The 19558-nt window shown below is 35.9% G+C and overlaps 3 protein-coding genes across 5 annotated transcripts; 1 reads left to right on the top strand and 2 right to left on the bottom strand.

The window, feature by feature from the left end:
* Positions 1-1363: 1363 nt before the first annotated feature.
* LOC110857531 lies at positions 1364-4070 on the bottom strand. The gene is made up of 5 exons (XM_022106119.2): positions 3760-4070; positions 3519-3650; positions 3268-3426; positions 3094-3189; positions 1364-3017 (listed from the first exon to the last, which is right to left on the bottom strand). Exons 1-5 carry the CDS (start codon positions 3919-3921, stop codon positions 1668-1670), a joined length of 1899 nt encoding a protein of 632 aa, XP_021961811.1. The 5' UTR covers positions 3922-4070; the 3' UTR covers positions 1364-1667.
* Positions 4071-7047: 2977 nt separating this feature from the next.
* Positions 7048-14331, bottom strand: LOC110857680. 3 transcript variants are annotated; one of them, XR_004836645.1, is made up of 9 exons: positions 13436-14083; positions 13169-13319; positions 12887-13058; positions 12026-12783; positions 11207-11852; positions 8168-11144; positions 7899-8052; positions 7626-7789; positions 7048-7527 (listed from the first exon to the last, which is right to left on the bottom strand). XR_004836645.1 is itself a non-coding variant. In XM_022106284.2 (5 exons), the coding sequence occupies exons 2-5, from the start codon at positions 13483-13485 to the stop codon at positions 12716-12718; spliced, it is 441 nt and encodes a 146-aa protein (XP_021961976.1). In that variant the 5' UTR covers positions 13486-13487; positions 14094-14331; the 3' UTR covers positions 12503-12715. The 3 variants fall into 3 exon arrangements, 2 of the variants coding, with proteins under 2 accessions (XP_021961976.1, XP_021961977.1); XM_022106284.2 differs by lacking the exons at positions 7048-7527; positions 7626-7789; positions 7899-8052; positions 8168-11144; positions 11207-11852 and adding an exon at positions 14094-14331 and having other exon boundaries at positions 12503-12783; positions 13436-13487; XM_022106285.2 differs by lacking the exons at positions 7048-7527; positions 7626-7789; positions 7899-8052; positions 8168-11144; positions 11207-11852 and having other exon boundaries at positions 12503-12783; positions 13436-14068.
* A 416-nt stretch (positions 14332-14747) lies between these two features.
* On the top strand, positions 14748-18624 carry LOC110857572. Its single transcript, XM_022106160.2, has 7 exons — positions 14748-15318; positions 15617-15815; positions 16073-16488; positions 16710-16887; positions 16954-17411; positions 17473-17725; positions 18054-18624. Exons 1-7 carry the CDS (start codon positions 14941-14943, stop codon positions 18260-18262), a joined length of 2091 nt encoding a protein of 696 aa, XP_021961852.1. The 5' UTR covers positions 14748-14940; the 3' UTR covers positions 18263-18624.
* The last annotated feature ends 934 nt before the right edge of the window (positions 18625-19558 follow it).

Raw genomic sequence — 19558 nt, 5'->3', positions numbered from 1 at the left:
TGTAAATTGTTTAATGTGCAATTTTTCATGTTTAAAAACTTCTACGTGTACATGTTCCAAGTTCAATTTTTAAAAGAGTACGGTCAAAACCAGAATGATAAAAATCATGGGTTTGTTTTTATGCAAAACATTGAATTACAAAATGGGAAACAATTATGACTTTACAAATTTAGAATAATTACATGTTGTGCTCCAAATAATAGTTTGTTAAATTTTCTACCTGCTAATCTTCTAAAACTCCGCTGATTGTAATATGTATATATGTACATATATACATACGTCGAAATCTTGTTTTATGATTGGTGGAAATTAGACATGCACCGAGTACTCGGCGCTGCCGAGTACTCGGCAGATTTTGGCCGTGCTCTCACTACTCGGACTCGGCCGAGTATTTTTGCGTGCTCGGCCGAGTATTTCTTAAATTTTTATATGTATCCAGTACCACTTTACCCGGTACTTACATACACTGTGCAGTTCAAATTATCATGTGATTTTTGCAATCAAAATCAAACTTACTTGAAAATACACCCATGAAATTTGTTAATTCTATTCGGTAATGAACTTTAATCGAAATGTTGGAACAGGCGGAAGAATCAGTAGTTTCACGTCATTCTGTCCACCAGTTCTCAAAATAAAGGCACTGGTAATTAAATATTATGTAAACAATGATTTTTTTGATGATCTTTTTGACAATTTACTCGGTGGCCGAGCCTTGCTCGGTACTCGATTGCCGAGCTTTGCTCGGTGCTCGGCAAACGAGCAGAAACGAGTACTCGGCAAAAATATAGCCGAGTACTCGGTGCTCGGCCGAGTCGACTTTTTCGGTACTCGGTGCATGTCTAGTGGAAATATAACAAACTCAGGTAATCGACTGACCTCCTACATCGTTAATTGATTTCTAACTACGTACATTTTCCATATATGTTTGTATGCTTTGATCAGGAGAAATTATACATTATTGTATAATATGCAATAAGTATAATGTGTACAATAGGTGAAATGCCTTAAAAATCACAATTTCTTCCAGATTTATATGACCATCTCTTAAATTTGAATCCATAAATGTACCACTTGAAACCCTGGCTGTATCCGTACTTCTTTTTTGTTAGGAGACCTACATGCAACCCGGATCAAGTTGGATGGATCGACGAATCCAAACAAATCGACCACAAAAACATGCCTAAAATCCACATTCTCGTTTCATATGCAAAAATATAGAGTTGGAATTCAGGCAGATAATATTTTGCACGATTATTTTATATGATTGCATTTACCGTATTAAGTACAATTACGTATTACAAATATGTAAGTGCAAATAACCTATGAAGAGTATGTAAATTGGGGGTGGTCTGTGGGGAGTATGTAAATTATTGAACACTCATCTTTATTAATCCATCTAATCAAGGTCAAAATACACTACATATTGAATGAGCAACATAAAAATCATGACCCTGCCCTGGTAGCAAAGAAAATTTGAGATACAAATAAAAACACGATAGTTTACGTTTAAACTAAAAAACAAATGGTGCAAGCATACCTTGAGTCTGTAGTCTGTAAGTAAATTGAAGTTCATCATTTTTAATTTAGTAATTTGGTAATGTCAGTGTGTTTGTAATGTCAGAGTTTTCTTCCATGTCGCCACTGGTCGCTGATAACGATTCTTCTGCTTATGACTCCTCGTTCCTTCGCCTTGTCATCCAATTATTCCACACATTTGGGAACATGTCAGTGAGTGGGAGGTCGGAAGGGAACTCGATTTTGGACCAAGGACGTCCCGCACACGGGACGTAGATACGTGGTTCAAGTTTCCTCAACGTGACGCATCTCGTCTCAATTGGCGCACCATTTCTGTCACGTGTGGGGAAAAAAATGTCTAATTTGTCTTGTTGACCTTCCCATGAATCAGTGAACGGGTGGCTTGAGGGGAACATGGATAGCGAGAGGGCATCAAGTCTGGGAAGGTGTCTCTCGTAGTCGAGGACATCGTTGTTATCTTGCCCAGAAGGGAAACCAATTTTCAGATGGCCAAATGCATTCCACCCGACGGAAAGAGTTTTCAGCCGAGGAAGAACCGGGAGGTGGAGAGTGGTCCAACTTTCTACTTCGATGTCTACTTCGTCTTGGTAGGGGACGTCATAAATGAACCCCAACTCTTCCAATGTACCGGCATGCTTCTGGAGTAAGTTTTCAAAGTTGATGAAATCCTCTCGTCGTTCAAAACATCGCAATCTGTTCAGTTTCAACGTCTTCAAGGGATTCGTTAACTTCAAGAGTAAGTTCAGAACGCTTGGACGTGTCCATGTCGTTATAGTAAAAGCCTCCAATTGTGGAAAGGGCTGTTCGTACTGTAGCAAACAGTTGACGAATTTGTATTGGTGCCGAACATCGTAATTGAGTTGTATAGTTTTTACGCGCTGAACTGCTGCCGCCCAGGAGGATAAGATAATCGCCTGGTTAGCGGCTCCTTCGCGGCACGTGGCAATGGAGACGGTAAATACTGCGAGCTTGTCAAGATGGAGGTCCTCCGTTGGAAATGCGTAGTCGTCACTGGATTCATCTCTTAAGTGGAGATGCCAAGATAACTCTAGGTCACAAAGGGTTGATTGGAGTTTAACGAGAATATCGAGATGTATTTTATAATCGGATCCTAAAAAGATTCTTCCACCCAAATTCAACCGGGTGATGTGACGACATCGATCCAGTCGTAGGAACCAGTTTAGATCGTCGACAAGTTTCATTACTAATTGTTCTCCTTTTGACGTTGGATAATTTGCTGGTGTGACAGTCGGGAGATGCAAGGTCAGGCTGGTAGGTTGCAGGTTTTCCATTTCTTTAACGTATCGAAGCAACCTCATCGATCCCATTGGGTCCTCATAATTGTCTTGAAAATAAAAGCTCATGATAATGGTGGATTTGTTCTTTAGAATTCGAGAAGCTTCCTCGTCCCATAGGCTGCATACTAATCGTGCCTCTTTCAGAGTGTCGAAGGGAAGGTAAGAAAAAATGTGGGATAAGACCTGTCAACAATTATGAAAAAGTTCGTTAGTGTTTGCATGGATATGAATTAAGAAAGAGAAGCAAATCACGACTCACGAGATAATTTTGTCCTGGTGTGAAGGCGACCTTTTCCTCGTTATCTGGAATGTTTGGATCTTCTCTATCTTGTCGTTCGATGGCACGACGCCCTTCCTAATAATTAGAACAATAAACAATATGTAAGTTAACCAAGAATCAACCAAATCGATAATAAACTGATGATATTCTTACTTTAAACAGGAAGAATCCATTAAGCGATTCGTGTTTAAGCTCTCCATTAAGCCCACGTCTCGGTCGAACTTTGCCCAGTAAAGCTATCTTATCGCCATAGTTGAGTCTCGTGCGACAGTTTTTCTTCAACCGGTCATCATTGACCAAAACAACTCTTTTCTATATATTTTTAAAGGAAAAGAATTTTGATAAAGTGATAAACGGATTATTATAAACCAATACTTTGCAATAAAACTAGCCGTAAGACTTACGCTGGCCGGTGTTATCCAGTAATTTCCACCTGAGCAGGTAATTTCGGCCAGATTCCCAGGATTTTTGGTAGTTCGTACAAAAATGAACTCGCCTTGTTCCTCCCTCGAGGTGTACTTACTTCCGAAAGTATACTGGTAAAAACAGTATGATAACAAATTTTAATTTTACGTAACATTTTACGTGACACGAAATGTCACCCATAAAACAGATATTTAAGAATTAGTTGAACAATTCACTCACCTTTTGATCTTCGAGATAAGGCAAGACGGAATACTGTTGCCACATATCGGCATCACCTTCAGGGGTGACACGCCCACAACAACTTGTCCCCCAAATAAGCTGCCGACATGAATGGCAGAATCGACTTCGTGGTTCGAGAATAATTGCGTCTTCCCCTTCCATTTATGTATTGGCTTCTTCCAATGATAACAATGGGGTTACTAATGTTCAAAAATTTTAATAATTGGAAGACACGAAAAATTTAGAATGTTTAAAATTTGTATTCTCTTTGTTTACTGTTTCTGAGCGGATCGGCGGCTGCTCGGTTTGAACGTCCCGCCGGACAAAATTCAATGGATCGGGCGACACGAGAGTTTTGAATTTAAAGTTTCATTGCGAATTGAAAGTGTACTAAATTAATTTTAATACACTTACCTATGTAATGAAATGATTCAATATGATGCAATTTATGTTGCAAGTTTTAATAGCCTTATGCAACCCACTGTGACATGAACGGACATATTCCATAATGGAATTTCCATTATATCCTTCAGACTTTTGTACATGCATAAATGGAAAAGTTATTTTCCCCTAAGCAATTGGAATTCGTAAATCCATCATCACAAAAACTTTTACGGAGAAATTCAATTTTGTCTATCGAGAGCTAACTTTCTCCCTTGTGTTGAAATCCCAAGGCTAACCTTTCTTGTTAAAATTCATGTACATACATTCGTCACCGTTGACCGTTCGGGTGGACGCTAAAGTAAATATAATATGTTTCGTCTCATCAGCCTTGACACAATAATTGTATGGACAATCAGTAGAATCATGCCAACATGAAATGTACCCACTATTACAGATATTTGACACTTTATTATTCTATTTATGTGGGGACACGGGGCTATAAAAACGGTGTCAATTAATCGTGAAATAAAGTTTTTAAGTTCGTTGAAATGACCACTCGAAAACCAAAATATAAGAATGACATGCATGTCAAAAAATAATTTGAGATTGAATTATATTGTGTCAGTCTGAGGCCGCCTAAATTGGATTTCATAATCCATTCACCAATTATAAGAAATGCATATTTATTGCAAAAATACTGAGGATGAGCGGCAGAAAAAATATAATTTTAAATATCTAGGACATTAAATATTAAATCAATTTTTGTAAAAACATAACATTTCACAGCACTTCATACCCACATTGTTTAAAGATGTATTGTATTATCAGAGTCTTTACATACATAAGCTGAACAAATTGTAAGCTGTTCATATACTTAAGATTTAATTAATCAGAATGAAGTTGACTTGCTATGCCCTCGTGGATTCTGGACCTGAAATATTGATAACTTCGCCAGTTATGTATGTACAATTTAAGAAAACATTGCAATATTTCGGAAATATACAGAAAATACATATATATTCAAATGCGACAGATTTACATACGCAAATAAAATTTATGTTTCAAACATGATTATGATTTGCGGATCTTTCCCACCCATGGACTCCTACCCCTGATCTACTACCCATTATCCCCTACCCGTGATGATTCCCTACCCATGAACCCCTATTCATTATCTCCTACCCGTGATTATCTCCTACCCTGATTATCTCCTACCCCCACCCGAAATTATCTTGGTCTTGTATCTATGTTTATACACATTATCTTAAAATCATTATAAAATCATTATCATTATAAAATTACATAGATGAATGAAAATTCGTAGTTATTACTAAGAGAATCAGAATATTATATAAAAAGTTAGGCGCATAAGTCACAATTTAATAAGACCTTCTTTGTTGGATAAAAATATCAAATTTGTGTATGATAATAGGTGCTTACAAAAGTGTACCGACCACTTATAAGAAATTTCCACTTTTAAGTGACACAGCTTACGCCGGCGCAGTTGCTATGTATTTCACTTATAAGTGATCGGAAAATAAGTCTCCTCGACTTACTTATTTCTGAAATACGACATTTGTTGAAATTGAACTCACTCAAGGTTATTGCAAGCCACTTTTTGACCAATAAATTATTTTTAATCGGGTTTTATCCTATATTCAAGGTTCTTAACGTAGTGCATGGTTAAAATTGGGTTAATTCAAATAGTCCATTGAAATAATTAAATGGGAAATTCAAATGAGAATGAAGATAAGCTTTGCAATCAATTTACTTCACAAATGTCATGTAATTATAAATTAGGCAAGAATTCAGGGATATTATCTATTGTTGAAGTTTTAGATCTTTTCAAAGCTACCATATTTATTTTTGCAATAATTTGGACGTTTAATGCAAGTCACTTAAACTGCATACAACACATCATTAAAAAAAAGTGGAGCATGCTCCACTTGTTTAAATGGTGCTGTTTGAATGCATTCAAACAGCACCCACTTATAATTGATTTGTCGAAATGACTTATAATTTGCGGGAAAATAAAAATAAGTCGATTATAAACCCTTAATGTGTATAAACATAAAAGAACAACGACCAAAATGATTGCGGGTGGGGGTAGGAGATAATCAGGTAGGGGTTAATCACGGGTAGGAGATAATGGATAGGGGTTCATGGGTAGGGAATCGTCACGGGTAGGGGATAATGGGTAGTAGATCAGGGGTAGGAGTCCATGGGTAGGAGTCTTCCGCACACCGAGCAATAAATCCCAAGATTTTTGGCAACCGTTTTATCGCTACTTTCTTCAAACGCCTCAGATCGAACTTAAAATCCTAAGGGGTATCCCCGGGGACATTCCCAACCAGACTCTGGACTTTGGATTGATCGCGAACTTTCTCCAACTTTTCTAAATACACAAAACCTGAGCACCGTTTAACCCATGTCATCCCTTGGGCCTATGGGTTGAAGTTGACGATTTAATGGTGCTGGATGAGATGAAAATAAAATTCCCGATTAATTTCGAAAATTTTGGAGGAGTTTCTCCTCAAAGATTCAATCACGAGATATGTTGCGTAATTTATTTATTTTGCATATGCATTTAAACATATATATAGGAATGTTCTTTTGTTTCTCCAGTGAATTTTTTAACAGAAATGAAATTTCAAAATGTGTAATTACATACTTCATTAACTTATGTATGTATATGCACTTACTACAGAATACATTACTTGTTCATACTTAAATGCATGCTATTTTTAAACAAATTAAAGACTTATTCTAACATAGGTATTCTAGTATAGGCAAAATTAATTTAAATTGGGTTGTGATTTTTGGTATAATTGTTACTTAGCTTTAACGATCTTTAACGATGATTAGCTAATATAGTCTATCCACGGCAAGTTGAACCCGGAGATATGGAAGACTAAATCCCGGCCCATGCTTATTAACGTTGAACTGAGTTTAGTCTCCCATATCTCCGGGTTCACCTTGGCGTGGATTGATAGTATGTATTGGGTGCGCGTATGTACAGAGTGCATCAAGTACTTAATGAATATACATATAAATGGCTGTGGATGTGTCAAACTTTCGCTGAAAAGTTGACATTATAATCTGTGTAATTTATTCCTTAAATCATACATATACATACATGCAAAATAAATATGTCGACGGCCACGTACCGATATATGTATCACAAGTACTATATTTTAGTCAAAAACTTAATCATAATACATTTAAATGGTCTAAAAAATGTTAGAGAATTTACAAAATGAAAAATAATTTATATAAAAATAAGATATAAAAATTCTCATGCGAAACTTCTTCCCCTCCAGTTGCTGTCCGTGTCAGCATTAAGAGAAGTTCGGCGAGGTTGATGACGCGTTTGGGGAGATGAGACTAAACGGAAAAATAAATTTATAAATACAAATTATTAATCGAACTTAATGACAAACAAATTAATTAGTAATTATCGTGTTAATTGGTTTTTAGCTTACCAACACGTTGAACTTGATTCTCCACAACTTACTTTGAGGGATTCATTTTTATCAGAATTGTTGAGAAACCTCAAGTCGAAGGGATAACTTGACCGGGATTGGATGGCTACGTTACGCTGACGGATCTCGAACATGCCACGTGGAAAGCAGTAAACGTTACCGACCTAAAAAATTAATAAGAGACGACATGACATTTTATACACAAATATATTTTTAAACTGAAAAATTAAAATTAAAATCATCAACTCGATACAGTTTATAAAATTACTTTACCTCATAACGATTTTTTGCGACGTGATAAGATTTCCCGATCGCCATTGCCACCATAATTGTATCTCCGTCATCCTGCGTCAGCATAATGCGAAGATATGGCGTCTCTCGCGCAACTTTCTCCTCGATACCATAAACTCCGGCGAGGAAGGTGGTCCTATATTAAAAATGTCAATTGAGACGGTTAGTATTTTACAAACAAAATTCTTAGTCTATCAAAAATTATGGAAAAGTTTCCAAATTTTGGACGAAAATAAATTAAAATTACTCACTCTAGTCGTCCAACAAAGTTTGCTTGATGAAATGTGAAAATGGATTCCATCTCTGCACTTATTGTCTTGAAATTAATATCGGGTTATGTATTAGAGTGGGTCCTATAGGAACCCGATCACTAGGGAGTTTAATGGCAGAGTTGTCAAAAACAGGTTTAGAAATCCGAAATTCGTGCAGAATATGCTAAATATATCTAACCACGCACCCCCAAAATTTCATAAGTTTTCAATGAAACATAAATTTCCTACACCACTTTAAAGCGACGAACTCCCGAATCGAGTTTTTGAAAGTACCAAAATTTTGAGTGACAATGACTCGAGAAGACTTAACTGCATTTCAACGGAGAAGGGCGTGGTCGTGCAAAAATTAAGACTTACAGAAAAAAGTATGGGGAATCCGAAAATGTCGACCTCAAATACGCACCGTTAGTAAAAACCATCACAATGACCTCTTGAAAGTTAAAAACGATTAAATTTATTTTTGGAAAATGTCGCTCCACGGCCGTGCCCGATGCTGCCAAGAAGTCAATGCTTAATACAAACTACGTGTATGATATTAAGGCCCATAAATTGTGGCTCAAAACGTATGCAAAAAAATCTGCACCAAAATATACAGAAGGTCAAGAAAAAATGGTAAACGCAAGACTTCCCAAGCTCTACAGCAAAATTTCGCCAAAAAGTTGGACATTGGCCACGATTCCTATGTCGTTAATAACGTGACAGAAATTCCAGGAAGGTAATTTTTTCATGGCAAATACATATCTGAAGTGAAAACAGACGAGAAATTAAAATGTTGTTAAAAATTTGTCAAGAAATTCTCGATTTTTCTGGCATTAGGCCAAATTGGGCATGTTTGTGACCCTTAAGTTCACATGGACTGTGTGGGAACACATGTTTGTTTCTAGAAATGTATAATAGACCGTCTGATTCCTTTCATAATGAGGTATCATAAAATACAAAATGTAATTTTTTGGACCGACCGTGGACCATTTCACTATGCAAAAACTATCATCGAAGAAATCGAAAAAAAATTCAGTTTGATGTTGAAAAATGATAACATCACATTCAACCCTTATCTTCGCGCAATAAAATAATGTGGGCCATATGTAAGAAGACATACTCCCAGCTTTGTGAAACAGTCAATACTTTAAGAAAATTTTGATTCAAGTAGGAGATAATTAGCATTGAAGTTGCAAAGTCTTCCGAAAATGCAGTAATGGCGGGCGTGTAGAAGAACCTTCAATACGAGATTGACGATGGACTTAGGTCTTAATCGTTCCGGAAATTGGACGCCAGATATACTTATAATATTCTACAAAAATTTGAGATCTTAAAAATCATTTTTGACCATTTTCTGGGCATAATTCCTAGTGATCGGGTTCCCATAGGACCCGCTCTATGTTATGTATATTTTTGTTTAAAATATTTGTAAGCGGATAGTTGTATTAAGTTTGAAATAAGTAAGAACTACAAAAAATTCTGATGCTTAAACAAATTACTGAACGAATTGACTTAAATTTACTATAAACTGTTAAACGATTGACATAATGCAATAAAATTTGAAGATGTTTAACATGCAGAAGAAAGAATAGTAATGAGAATTATTTCGTGTGAAACCCTGCTTTAAAGTGTTCGACTGGAATTAAGAAGGGTTTAAAAATAGTAAAGGGTTGAAGTCAATGGTTTAGTGGTGCTGGAAAACATGGAAATAAAATTCCTGGAAATTCCTCTTTAATTTTGTGTCGAGGTGAAATAGGGTAACCGAATGTAATGGAATGCCAATAATAGCATGTGGGAAATAAATATCTATTTAAAGATGTTGTGGAATACATATTTTAGTTCAAATTAATATGTTTAAAAATTTGAAATAATGCATATTTAGTTCTGATTTTCGGATTTTAAGTAGAATAGTAGTGGGCAGAATTGCGATTTGTAATAAATGCGAAACTTGTAAAAATAGGCGTTAAAACGCATTAGTCTCCCTGAAAAAACGGAAAAAATTAAATATGTAACATCTAGAGATTTATGTGTTTCTGCAGGTGCTTATGTACATACACATTTAAATGCACTATTGACTTGATAAGCACATACTTATTATAAATCAAAATATATAAGTCTAGAATTTGCTTAAAAATTATATTTTTGCAATTATGAATACAAATTATTATGTATTCTGTTGTACATACCTATCTAATTTAATTAAATATTTAATTACATTTTAAATCCAGCAACATGTGTTAAAAAAATCATAGGATAAAGGGTGGAGTGTTTAGAATTTTCCATTTGTGTTGTCCGTAAAATAGATATGCAACATATTCACTTCGTGATTTTGCCCTCCCGTGGGCGAATCTCCAAAAAACTACAAATTAACCGCATGATCTATGTATGGCCCTCAAGGAATGGTTAATAACCAACCATCTCAAATTTAGCAAGGTTCATAAATTAGGGCCGGAGGGAGGGGGGGATCTAAGCTACAATGATATCATGCCTATGTTGCACATGTTAAAGGGGGGATAGGTGTTTAGAAAATCGCGATTTTTGCGCTACACAATCTATAGACGGCCCCTTATTGATATCCCCATTACACACATAAGTATTTTAAATTTTCTAAAGTGTGAACTCGACAATGTATGACCAACTCCCAAAAAGTGCAGAACTTCTTTCTACAGAAGTAACACCTATGATTCGCTGCATTGTGACGCTTTCTGTGATTGGCCAAATTGTGTTTCGAGTAGCTCTTGTACTCGCATTTGTCGCAGGAACGGATCAGCTCTTTATTCGTGACATGTCGCGCCTCCACGTGGTCCTTCAAATGTGATGAGCATGAGAACCTCTTGTCACAAAATGTACACGGATAATTCCTCCAATTTTCATGCACAACTCGAATGTGGCGTTGTAGACCAAGTTTACTTAAGAAGTTCTCGTGACAGACGTGACAGTTTGACATGTCTCGGGCAGATTTGTCCAAATGCGTCTTCTGTAAAATGAATATTGCAAATTTTTCACCTAGTTTTTATGACGACATGCTTATGTATTTACCTCGTGGTCTTTCAGGTGTCCCATCTGGGCGAAACTCTTCCCACAAGTGGCACACTTATAATGCTTCTCCGTCGTGTGGGTGAGAATGTGATTCTCCAGGTGACACCTTAATTTGAACTCCTTTCCGCAAAGTGTGCACGGATATCGGACCGGATTCTGGGCATGGTCAGTTCTCACATGTCTCACAACATTGCCCTTGTGTAGGAAGGTTTTCTCACAGCCAGGAACTGTACATGGTAAACGGCGACGTTTCTTCGTGCTGTGGACGGTGTCAATATGTTGCCGCAATTTGGCCGAATTGAAAAACATTCGGTGACAAGTATCACAACTTGGTCGCTCCCGGTTGTTGTACATTCTCCACATGTGGCAAAATTAGGCTGTTCTGTTTTTGGAAATTACCCCGCAAAACAAAAGTGGAAAAATGTGGATTGTAAAATTTGTTTCACTTCTTTAAATTTACGCGCCCACCTCACATTTGACCTTATCATCGAGATCATGCATGACGATGTGTCTCGTCAACTTATTATTCTTACGCGTTTTCGAGCACTTTGAACAATCCCATTTCCTTTCTGATTTGTTGAACTTACGGATTTTTATATATGTATTCACAAAAAATTGATGTGCTTAACCAAATGTAGTTTGGCATCTGGAAGGAAAAATTCTCTTACAATCACACATGTAATTTAAACAAGTTTGTGTCAACACATTTTAAAATCATTGGCGAACATGAAATACATTTTCAACTATTTTTACCGATACTTAATAGTATTTATTGTAGAAACAAGTAAATTGTGCACTATTTAGTTATTCATTTCTTACCGAATGTTTTGCAGGGTTACTTAATTGTTACTTGCTTATACCCGTGTTGATTAAGAGTAGTGAGTACTTAAGTGAACAAAGTTATATGTATAAAGTTGTAGTTAAGTTGGTGTAAAAAGGTGCGTTTGAACCATATCAATGAGTTAAAACTTGACACATTCCAGGATAAAAATAACCAACCATCCATTGCAGACCATACATAAGGCATGTGATTAATTTTGCATTTTAGGGGGATTTTAGCTTCTACGGTTCAATTACGAAATATGTTGCGTTAGTTATTGTGTATATATTTATATAATGCATTTAAAAAAGTGTTATAGAATTTCTTTTGTTAACTTTGTCCAGTGAATTTTAAATTGTGTTATGATTTTTGTTGCTTGTGATCTTTAACGATGATTAGCCAATATGTATTGGGTGCATATGCATTATTTTAAATGAATATATGTACATATGTATCTGACTGTGGACGTGTCAAAATTTTGCGGAAAAGTTTACACCATAATCTGTGTAATTTAGTCACTGAAATTAAATATACAAACACAAATTTTTAGCCAACGGCTAGGTACAGACTTGATAAATCACAAATACTACATTTTAATGAAAAAAACGCTAGATACTTAATCATAACATAAATGGTCTAAGACAATTTGGTTAAATTTTCAAAATTAAAAATAATTGATATAAAAATTCTTATGCGCGACTCCTTCCCTTCCAATCGTTGTCAGTGTCAGCGTTCATAGAAGAGTGATGAGATGAGACTAAACGGAAAAATGAATTTATAAGTAAATATTATAAATCAAACTTAATGATAAGCAAATTAATTTGTAATTATGCTATCATAAGAAATATTTTTTAACTTACCAACACTTTGAACTTGATTCTCCGTAGGAGGACAGCTTACTTTGAGGGATTCATTTTTATTAGAATTGTTGAGAAACCTCAAGTCGAAGGGATAACTTGACCAAGACTGGATGGCTACGTTACGCTGACGGATCTTGAACATGCCACGTGGAAAGCAGTAAACTTTGCCGACCTAAAAAATTAACAAAAGACGACATGAAATTTTGTATCCATATATTTTTTTAATTGACAAATTGAAATTAAATTTATTACATAAGCTAATGTATTTCGTAAATATCTTACCTCATAAAGATTTTTTGCTACGTGGTAAGCTTTCCCGATCGCCATTGCCACCATAATTGTGTCCCCGTCATCTTGCGTCAGCATAACGCGAAGGTATGGCGTCTGCGCAAGTTTCTCCTCGATACCACAAACTTCGGCGAGGAAGGTGGTCCTATATTAAAAATGTCAATTGAGACGGTTAGTATTTTACAAACAAAATTCTTAGTCTGTTAAAAATTATGGACTAGTTTCCAATATTTTGGACGAAAATAAATTAAAATTACTCACTCTAGTCGTCCAACAAAGTTTGCTTGATGAAATGTGAAAATAGGTTCCATTTCTGTAGATGAACTTGTTAGTTTTAATTTAATAACTTGAAGAATTATTTTATATGTGAGTTTAAAATGTTTTTGTGGCAGATATTATGTGAAGTTTGAAATATATTCAGTAAGTACGAACCAAAAAATTAATTAATTAGATTTGTTAATCGAATTGACTTAGCAGTAATTTATTTTGTACTGAAGTAATTGTCGTAATGTTGTAAAATGTGGAGATGTTTAACGTTCAGAACGCAGAATGGTAATGAGACTTATTTCGCGTAAATGCATGGTTTAAAGTGATCGAGTGAAGCCGAAATTATGGAAATGTGAAGGGTTCAAGAATGAGAAAGGGTTATAAGTCGAGGATTTAGGGGTGTTGGAAATAAAATTCTTGGAACTGCCTTTCTATTTTTGTTAGTGGTGTGAAAACCTGTGTAATGGAATCGTGTAACGAATAAAGTAAATAACCTGGAATATGCATAAATAAGCGTAGTATTTTTCCACCCTGATTATAAGTAAAACATTTTAAAAATTTCTTGCAATTCTGAGAAAATCAATGCAGTAGGAGAATTATTGTCAAATTTCCATATATGTAAATGTATTCCAGAAATTAACCTTTTACTTACCGATTTAGATAAATTTGGTAACGATTTTGTAGCACTTGGCCACCAAGCTATTTTCTGAAATATTACTTTGCCTACCAATTACACACATTTGTGAACCACTATCAAGTTGATAGTATCAACTACTTATGTATAATGTAATTAAATTTGAAAATTCTGTACGCACAGAATAATATTTTGATTAATAATTTGCACTTTCCCAATTCCATTTAAGCAAGGAACTGCATTACAAAACTTTATTCGCAATATTACAAATCATAAATTTACATGATATGCACAGGATACGTTTTTATATGTAAATACATATGCACGTATGTATATGTATATCAGAATTTAGTGCAAACTATGAAATAATCGCTCATGAAGTTTACTCATGAAAATCATTTGATATGATATTAAGTTCATGAAATTATCAGCATTCCATGAGTCATTTTGTCTCATGAGACAAAATCATGATACACAATGACATCACGCCAATAATACAGAAGTACATTCACCATGCAAAAAAAGTCAACTTAACACGGGACCCGACACTATCCTCACTTTCAGCACTGGCTAAAATTAGTTATGTAAAATATTATTCGCACATCCATCCACACAAAACCCCATCTCACACGGCTGGAGTTTGCATATTACATTATCGCGAATCCGCAATTTTTGCATTAATCAGTAAACGTTCGTCCAGTCGAGTACATACATCTTCCTCTCTCATCTGTTGGTGAAATGTTCTTCTAATTGATTTTTGCAAAAACAATTGTTTTTGCATACATACATAACTCTAAGTGCAAAAATTAATTATTTTGGCATATCTCTAATTGTGAGCAGAGTTAATTAAATTTTTCCATGAGCCATGGCAGAAATTTGTTTCGACGACCTGGAAAAGTTTTTATTCAGCGTTACAGATGGTTACGTATTCGAAAATCTTGACGAAGGTGTTGACGACATGAGTTACCAATCATCTTCAAATTCAAGTCCACCAATGTCCACCAATTCTGACTCAATTTTGGATATGGATTTTTCCAACGGAAATGAAACCCGTGGGAAGAAACGAAGTCATGAAGTCGACTTTGAAGAACAATTACATAAGAACAATATTTGGATAGAAATGATTGCGTCGAGGGATCATTTTCTGAAAATTGAGAAAGAGACGTCCATTCCGACAAAATCGGGAACCGAGCACATAATATATTTCGAACCTTTCTTGAATTATGATCTGGTGATTAAAGAGGTAACAATCATTTTCAGATTTAATAAAATATATATTTCTGTCTATTTTTGAACAACTTTGGTATAAAAAACGTTTTAAATAAATCTAATTTTTTGGGGATGAGGTGAGAACCTAAAAATTCGCATGAGTGTGTAATTACGTACGTATACCCATAGAAGCCGTAAATCATCATCTTGTAGAAAATTCCTTTGAATGTATTAATTAACTCAGAAATCAATTTTAATTTGAAGTTTTGAAATTATTAAAACAAACTAGATATTTTAAATGTGTTGATAAATATTTTGTTCCAATTTCCCAGATTCCTTTCAAAATTGGGAGAGTGGACAATTGGTTTGAAATTCACATCAAACCTGAGGACTGGGCACGCGCTTTCGTCCAAGGTGACCTCTCCACCACTGTGAAGTACCTCATCCAAGCCATCCTCCACCATCCCGACCTTCCAAAAACAGTCATCATGGAGGAAACAGCTTATTCAAATGCGATAGAAATTATCAAAAGTAAGTCGTAATGCATGGGCGTATTCACCTCATTTTGCTAATACTTTGCGAAAATCTTGCGAAATAAAGACACTTCCATTTTTTGCTGAATAAATTTTGGAAAATGCTAACATAAGTTTTGCAAATTTCGCAAATTTCCAGAAACATTTAAAATTATATTGATCTAGTCAATTTATGAAATTGTGAACAAAGTGTATGTTTCTATGTAATGTATGAATAAGAAATACAGTTTACAATAAAATACAAATTATTTTTAGGAGCTGCCATTTGGATGATGTCAAAATTTGAACCAGACAACCGAATTAATTTATGGTCATTTGGAGAAACCTTTGCAGAAATTATGTCCAAGTTTCCTCCACCAAATGAACGCGATGGCGAAACAATATCAAAAATAATCCGAGATAATGATCCCAGAAGAATGTTTCTGTCCGAGCTGACCAAATCGATGGACCACATCACCCCTGCGGTCGTCACGTCAGACCAGAACGACACACCTGCAGGAAGTGATGCTGAAGCAGCAAACAATGAAAAAGCCAAGTTCGAGGGGATTTTCAAAAGAGTTGTTGACAGCGTGAAAACCTGTGTAAATATTGCTGGTGGTCAAATGAAGACGGCGCATGTTGTCGGACCCCTCACGAAGAAGACCATCCCCAGAAACACGGACCGCTTTGTGGTGAAATAAATTTTTATTAAGGGTCAGAGGTCAACGTTGACCAGTTTTGCGGCGGCGATAATTCTGCTGATTTTTTTAGCGGCATCTTAATGTTAAAGGCATACATACTTAATCAGATTTATTGGCCATGTCAGCTTATGTATGATCGGTGGCGTTGACCTCTGTTGTAGTTTAATTGTCAATTAAAATTAGTTATTAAATTAACTCAATTAATTTTACAGGATTCTGTCCAATTTAGCGAGGACCGTTGGAAACGTGCTTTTAAAGAGGGAAAAGTTTCTATGTCCGCCGTCGCGAGAAAACTGATCAGTACCATGATCCGACTAGATTTTGAAGGACGTGAGGATGAGTTTACATCTGTCGATAGCCTAAATCCAGTCAAGTTGGCGGCAGTACTTTGTAAGCGTGTAGAAAATTCGCCAAATACTTTGTGGATGGATTAGAATTTTTTTCTTGTTTTTTCAGGCGCCGCAAAATTTCTATTTGTCAGACGGGACGATAAGCTTGGATGGAAGGAAAAGTTTGATTCTCGTATCGTCCAACATAACGTGTTCCCCACAAAGGAAGAGTATGACGCTATAAAGGAAGAACTCTGGCTGCATGTGAAATGCACCGTGCTGGGGCGTCAGCAAGAAAAAGATGGCAAAAATTCTAAGGGAAGTAAAGTCTCGCAAAAGGGAAATCCTGAAGTTAAAACCTGCAATTGTCCCGGAATTCCACCAAAGTCGGATCAAATACCGACAACGAGCAGTATCATGTACCGATTTCTGCCAGGAAATACAGTACCGATAAGACCCGTGGAGGTCAGTATGCTCACCTACGAGCTGATTCCCTTCGACAAGGGAATACTTCTCCCAAAACTGTCCGGGATTGAGCCAGAATTATTGAAAGCTGACTGCTCCGAGTCCATCATTGTTGTATTGGTAATAATCTTGTGGTAATAAAAAATCCGCTGATGGATATAAAACGTTTTGGATCTTTCAGACCGTTTTGGATCGTTTGAAAGAACCCGGAAAAACTGAGACGCGCCGGCACGCTTTCACCCAGAAGACGTGGAATGATGCAGTAGATTCGTACAAGACTAAGGGCCCCATCGCGGCGGGAACGGAGGTCTTGTTGACGAACCTATTCAAAGAGGAGGAACTCAAGATTTGCACGCCTGGTGGGAGACGGAAAAATTCGAAGATTAAGACTGACCGGAATAAACTTAATGATGACAGGCAGACACAACTTTTTGGTTTGTGGAAAAATTTAAAGACTCAATTCACGCAGTTATTGCTAAACTTGTAAAATCCGCAAGTTTTGTAAAATAATTTTACAATTTGTAACAGTTTGTAAATTACAAACTTTTACAAAATAAAAAAGACGCCCTCGATCAGAGTAAGTTGACAAAAATTTGGAAGCTAGATAATTTTCCACAGAAATAATTGCAAAATTTTGTAAAGTTTGTAAGCTAACGGAATTTGCGGAGTTTACAATGTTCCCCGGACTACGTGAATTGTCTCAATAATTTATAAAATACAGGAGGTTTTTACGCACATATTTATCAATATATTTTATTGTAGACGCGTTGTGGTACCTCGTGGATAATGTGACCACGCCATCCTGTACTAAACAGCAATATCGTGGGCCGTGGTCCCTTGCTTTGAAGCAACTATTGAAAATCGATGTATTTCATTACGGAACTAAAAAATTCAGAGGAATTGAACGTAGGCCGAGGAGTTCGAAGGTGAAAGAAGCGATGGAACATGAAAATGATGACAGTGCACTATGAATGAATGTGAAAGCAAATACATTTATTGGTACATGATATGTCGCATTATGAAAAATAGATTTTTAGTAAGATTCACAGTAATCTGTGATCTGACTTTGCATTATGTTTGCACAATTTGTGTTACCCATTAAATTTTAAGGAGTCTCATCTTACATGAAAAAGTGATGAACGTACGTAGATATTTATGTCCATATACAAACATATGACATATTAAGATATTTAAGTATGCACTTTTTACGTATATACACAAATATATTTGTACACATGTATAACATCCATATCTACATTTAAATATAAAGATACAAATTATGCAAATATCGGAGGCATTATGATTGAATAAAGTATTCGCAATAATTTTTGGATTTTTAATATTGGCCTAATTTGTTCCAACTCTTGACTTGACCCAGACGAGGTAAAATCAGACTCGCTAAATCCAAAGCAACATAGGTCCACCAATATTCACTAATAATATATACTCACAAAACTTTACTAATCAACCTTGCCGTTCTAGATTATAGTTTACCCAACTGTGCCCCGGTTAAAGCATACATAATTGACATTCCGGGTGCAATTATAAATAGACTTGCACACCTAACATGTATTTGCTTATACAATACATAAGTAGATAGTTAAGACATAATTGTACCTACCTTTTTAAACTAACCTGGACAAGTAGAATTACGTAGTGTTAAATTTTCGTGGCATTTAGATACTTATGTACATAAATAAAAATATATTCACACATATATATTCACATATGTACATCACTTTAGAACTCCCACTAATTGGGGATCAAACTTTTTAGGGAGCATGTTTCGCCTGGAAGGCTATAGCCTTCCAGGCGAAACATCTACGAAAATTTAACACTACGTAATTAATAACGACGCTGATATCGTGTAACTAATTATTACCCCTGCCATCGCCATTTTCGTTGACCTCTTACACTTGTACAAGTTATACCCTAAAATCCCCCCGTACACGGCAACTGAACGAAGCGAACGTAGCTTTCTTTTCAAATATTTCTTATCATCACTGCCACTCAACAAGTACCTCCACCTGGCCTGAAGCACCAGACATTCTTCATAAAGATCCACCAACAACGGCAACAGCAATCGGATACATCCTCCAACAAAGAGAGCCGCAACCGGAAAATAGGGGAATATCGAGGGCGGGATAATTCCATACAAATTTAGGGAAATAAAATTAAGAAGGACGCTAACCCACATCGGAATAAACATTGATACTGCAGTACTTGGAGCAAGATATTCGTCCGCTATTTTAAAAATTACCTGCAAG

This window comes from Folsomia candida, unplaced genomic scaffold, assembly GCF_002217175.1.
Source record: "Folsomia candida strain VU population unplaced genomic scaffold, ASM221717v1 Fcan01_Sc019, whole genome shotgun sequence".
In the NCBI taxonomy this organism is placed as follows: Eukaryota; Metazoa; Arthropoda; class Collembola; order Entomobryomorpha; family Isotomidae; genus Folsomia; species Folsomia candida.
Note: the sequence above shows the minus strand (reverse complement) of the source record. Positions and strands in the feature narration are given on the sequence as shown.

What these genes read in the sequence shown, in the direction of transcription:
- LOC110857531 (XM_022106119.2), bottom strand. Translation starts at nt 3,921, where the DNA reads ATGGAAGGGGAAGACGCAATTATTCTCGAACCACGAAGTCGATTCTGC. An exon ending in CTTATCTCGAAGATCAAAAG is followed by an intron (nt 3,651 to 3,759) that starts GTGAGTGAATTG and finishes TGTTTTTACCAG; the next exon opens with TATACTTTCGGAAGTAAGTA. An exon ending in CACCAGGACAAAATTATCTC is followed by an intron (nt 3,018 to 3,093) that starts GTGAGTCGTGAT and finishes AATTGTTGACAG; the next exon opens with GTCTTATCCCACATTTTTTC.
- LOC110857680 (XM_022106284.2), bottom strand. Translation starts at nt 13,485, where the DNA reads ATGGAACCTATTTTCACATTTCATCAAGCAAACTTTGTTGGACGACTA. An exon ending in AACTTTGTTGGACGACTAGA is followed by an intron (nt 13,320 to 13,435) that starts GTGAGTAATTTT and finishes TTTTTAATATAG; the next exon opens with GACCACCTTCCTCGCCGAAG. An exon ending in GAATCAAGTTCAAAGTGTTG is followed by an intron (nt 12,784 to 12,886) that starts GTAAGTTAAAAA and finishes TTTTCCGTTTAG; the next exon opens with TCTCATCTCATCACTCTTCT.
- LOC110857572 (XM_022106160.2), top strand. Translation starts at nt 14,941, where the DNA reads ATGGCAGAAATTTGTTTCGACGACCTGGAAAAGTTTTTATTCAGCGTT. An exon ending in TGCGATAGAAATTATCAAAA is followed by an intron (nt 15,816 to 16,072) that starts GTAAGTCGTAAT and finishes AATTATTTTTAG; the next exon opens with GAGCTGCCATTTGGATGATG. An exon ending in AGTCCATCATTGTTGTATTG is followed by an intron (nt 17,412 to 17,472) that starts GTAATAATCTTG and finishes TGGATCTTTCAG; the next exon opens with ACCGTTTTGGATCGTTTGAA.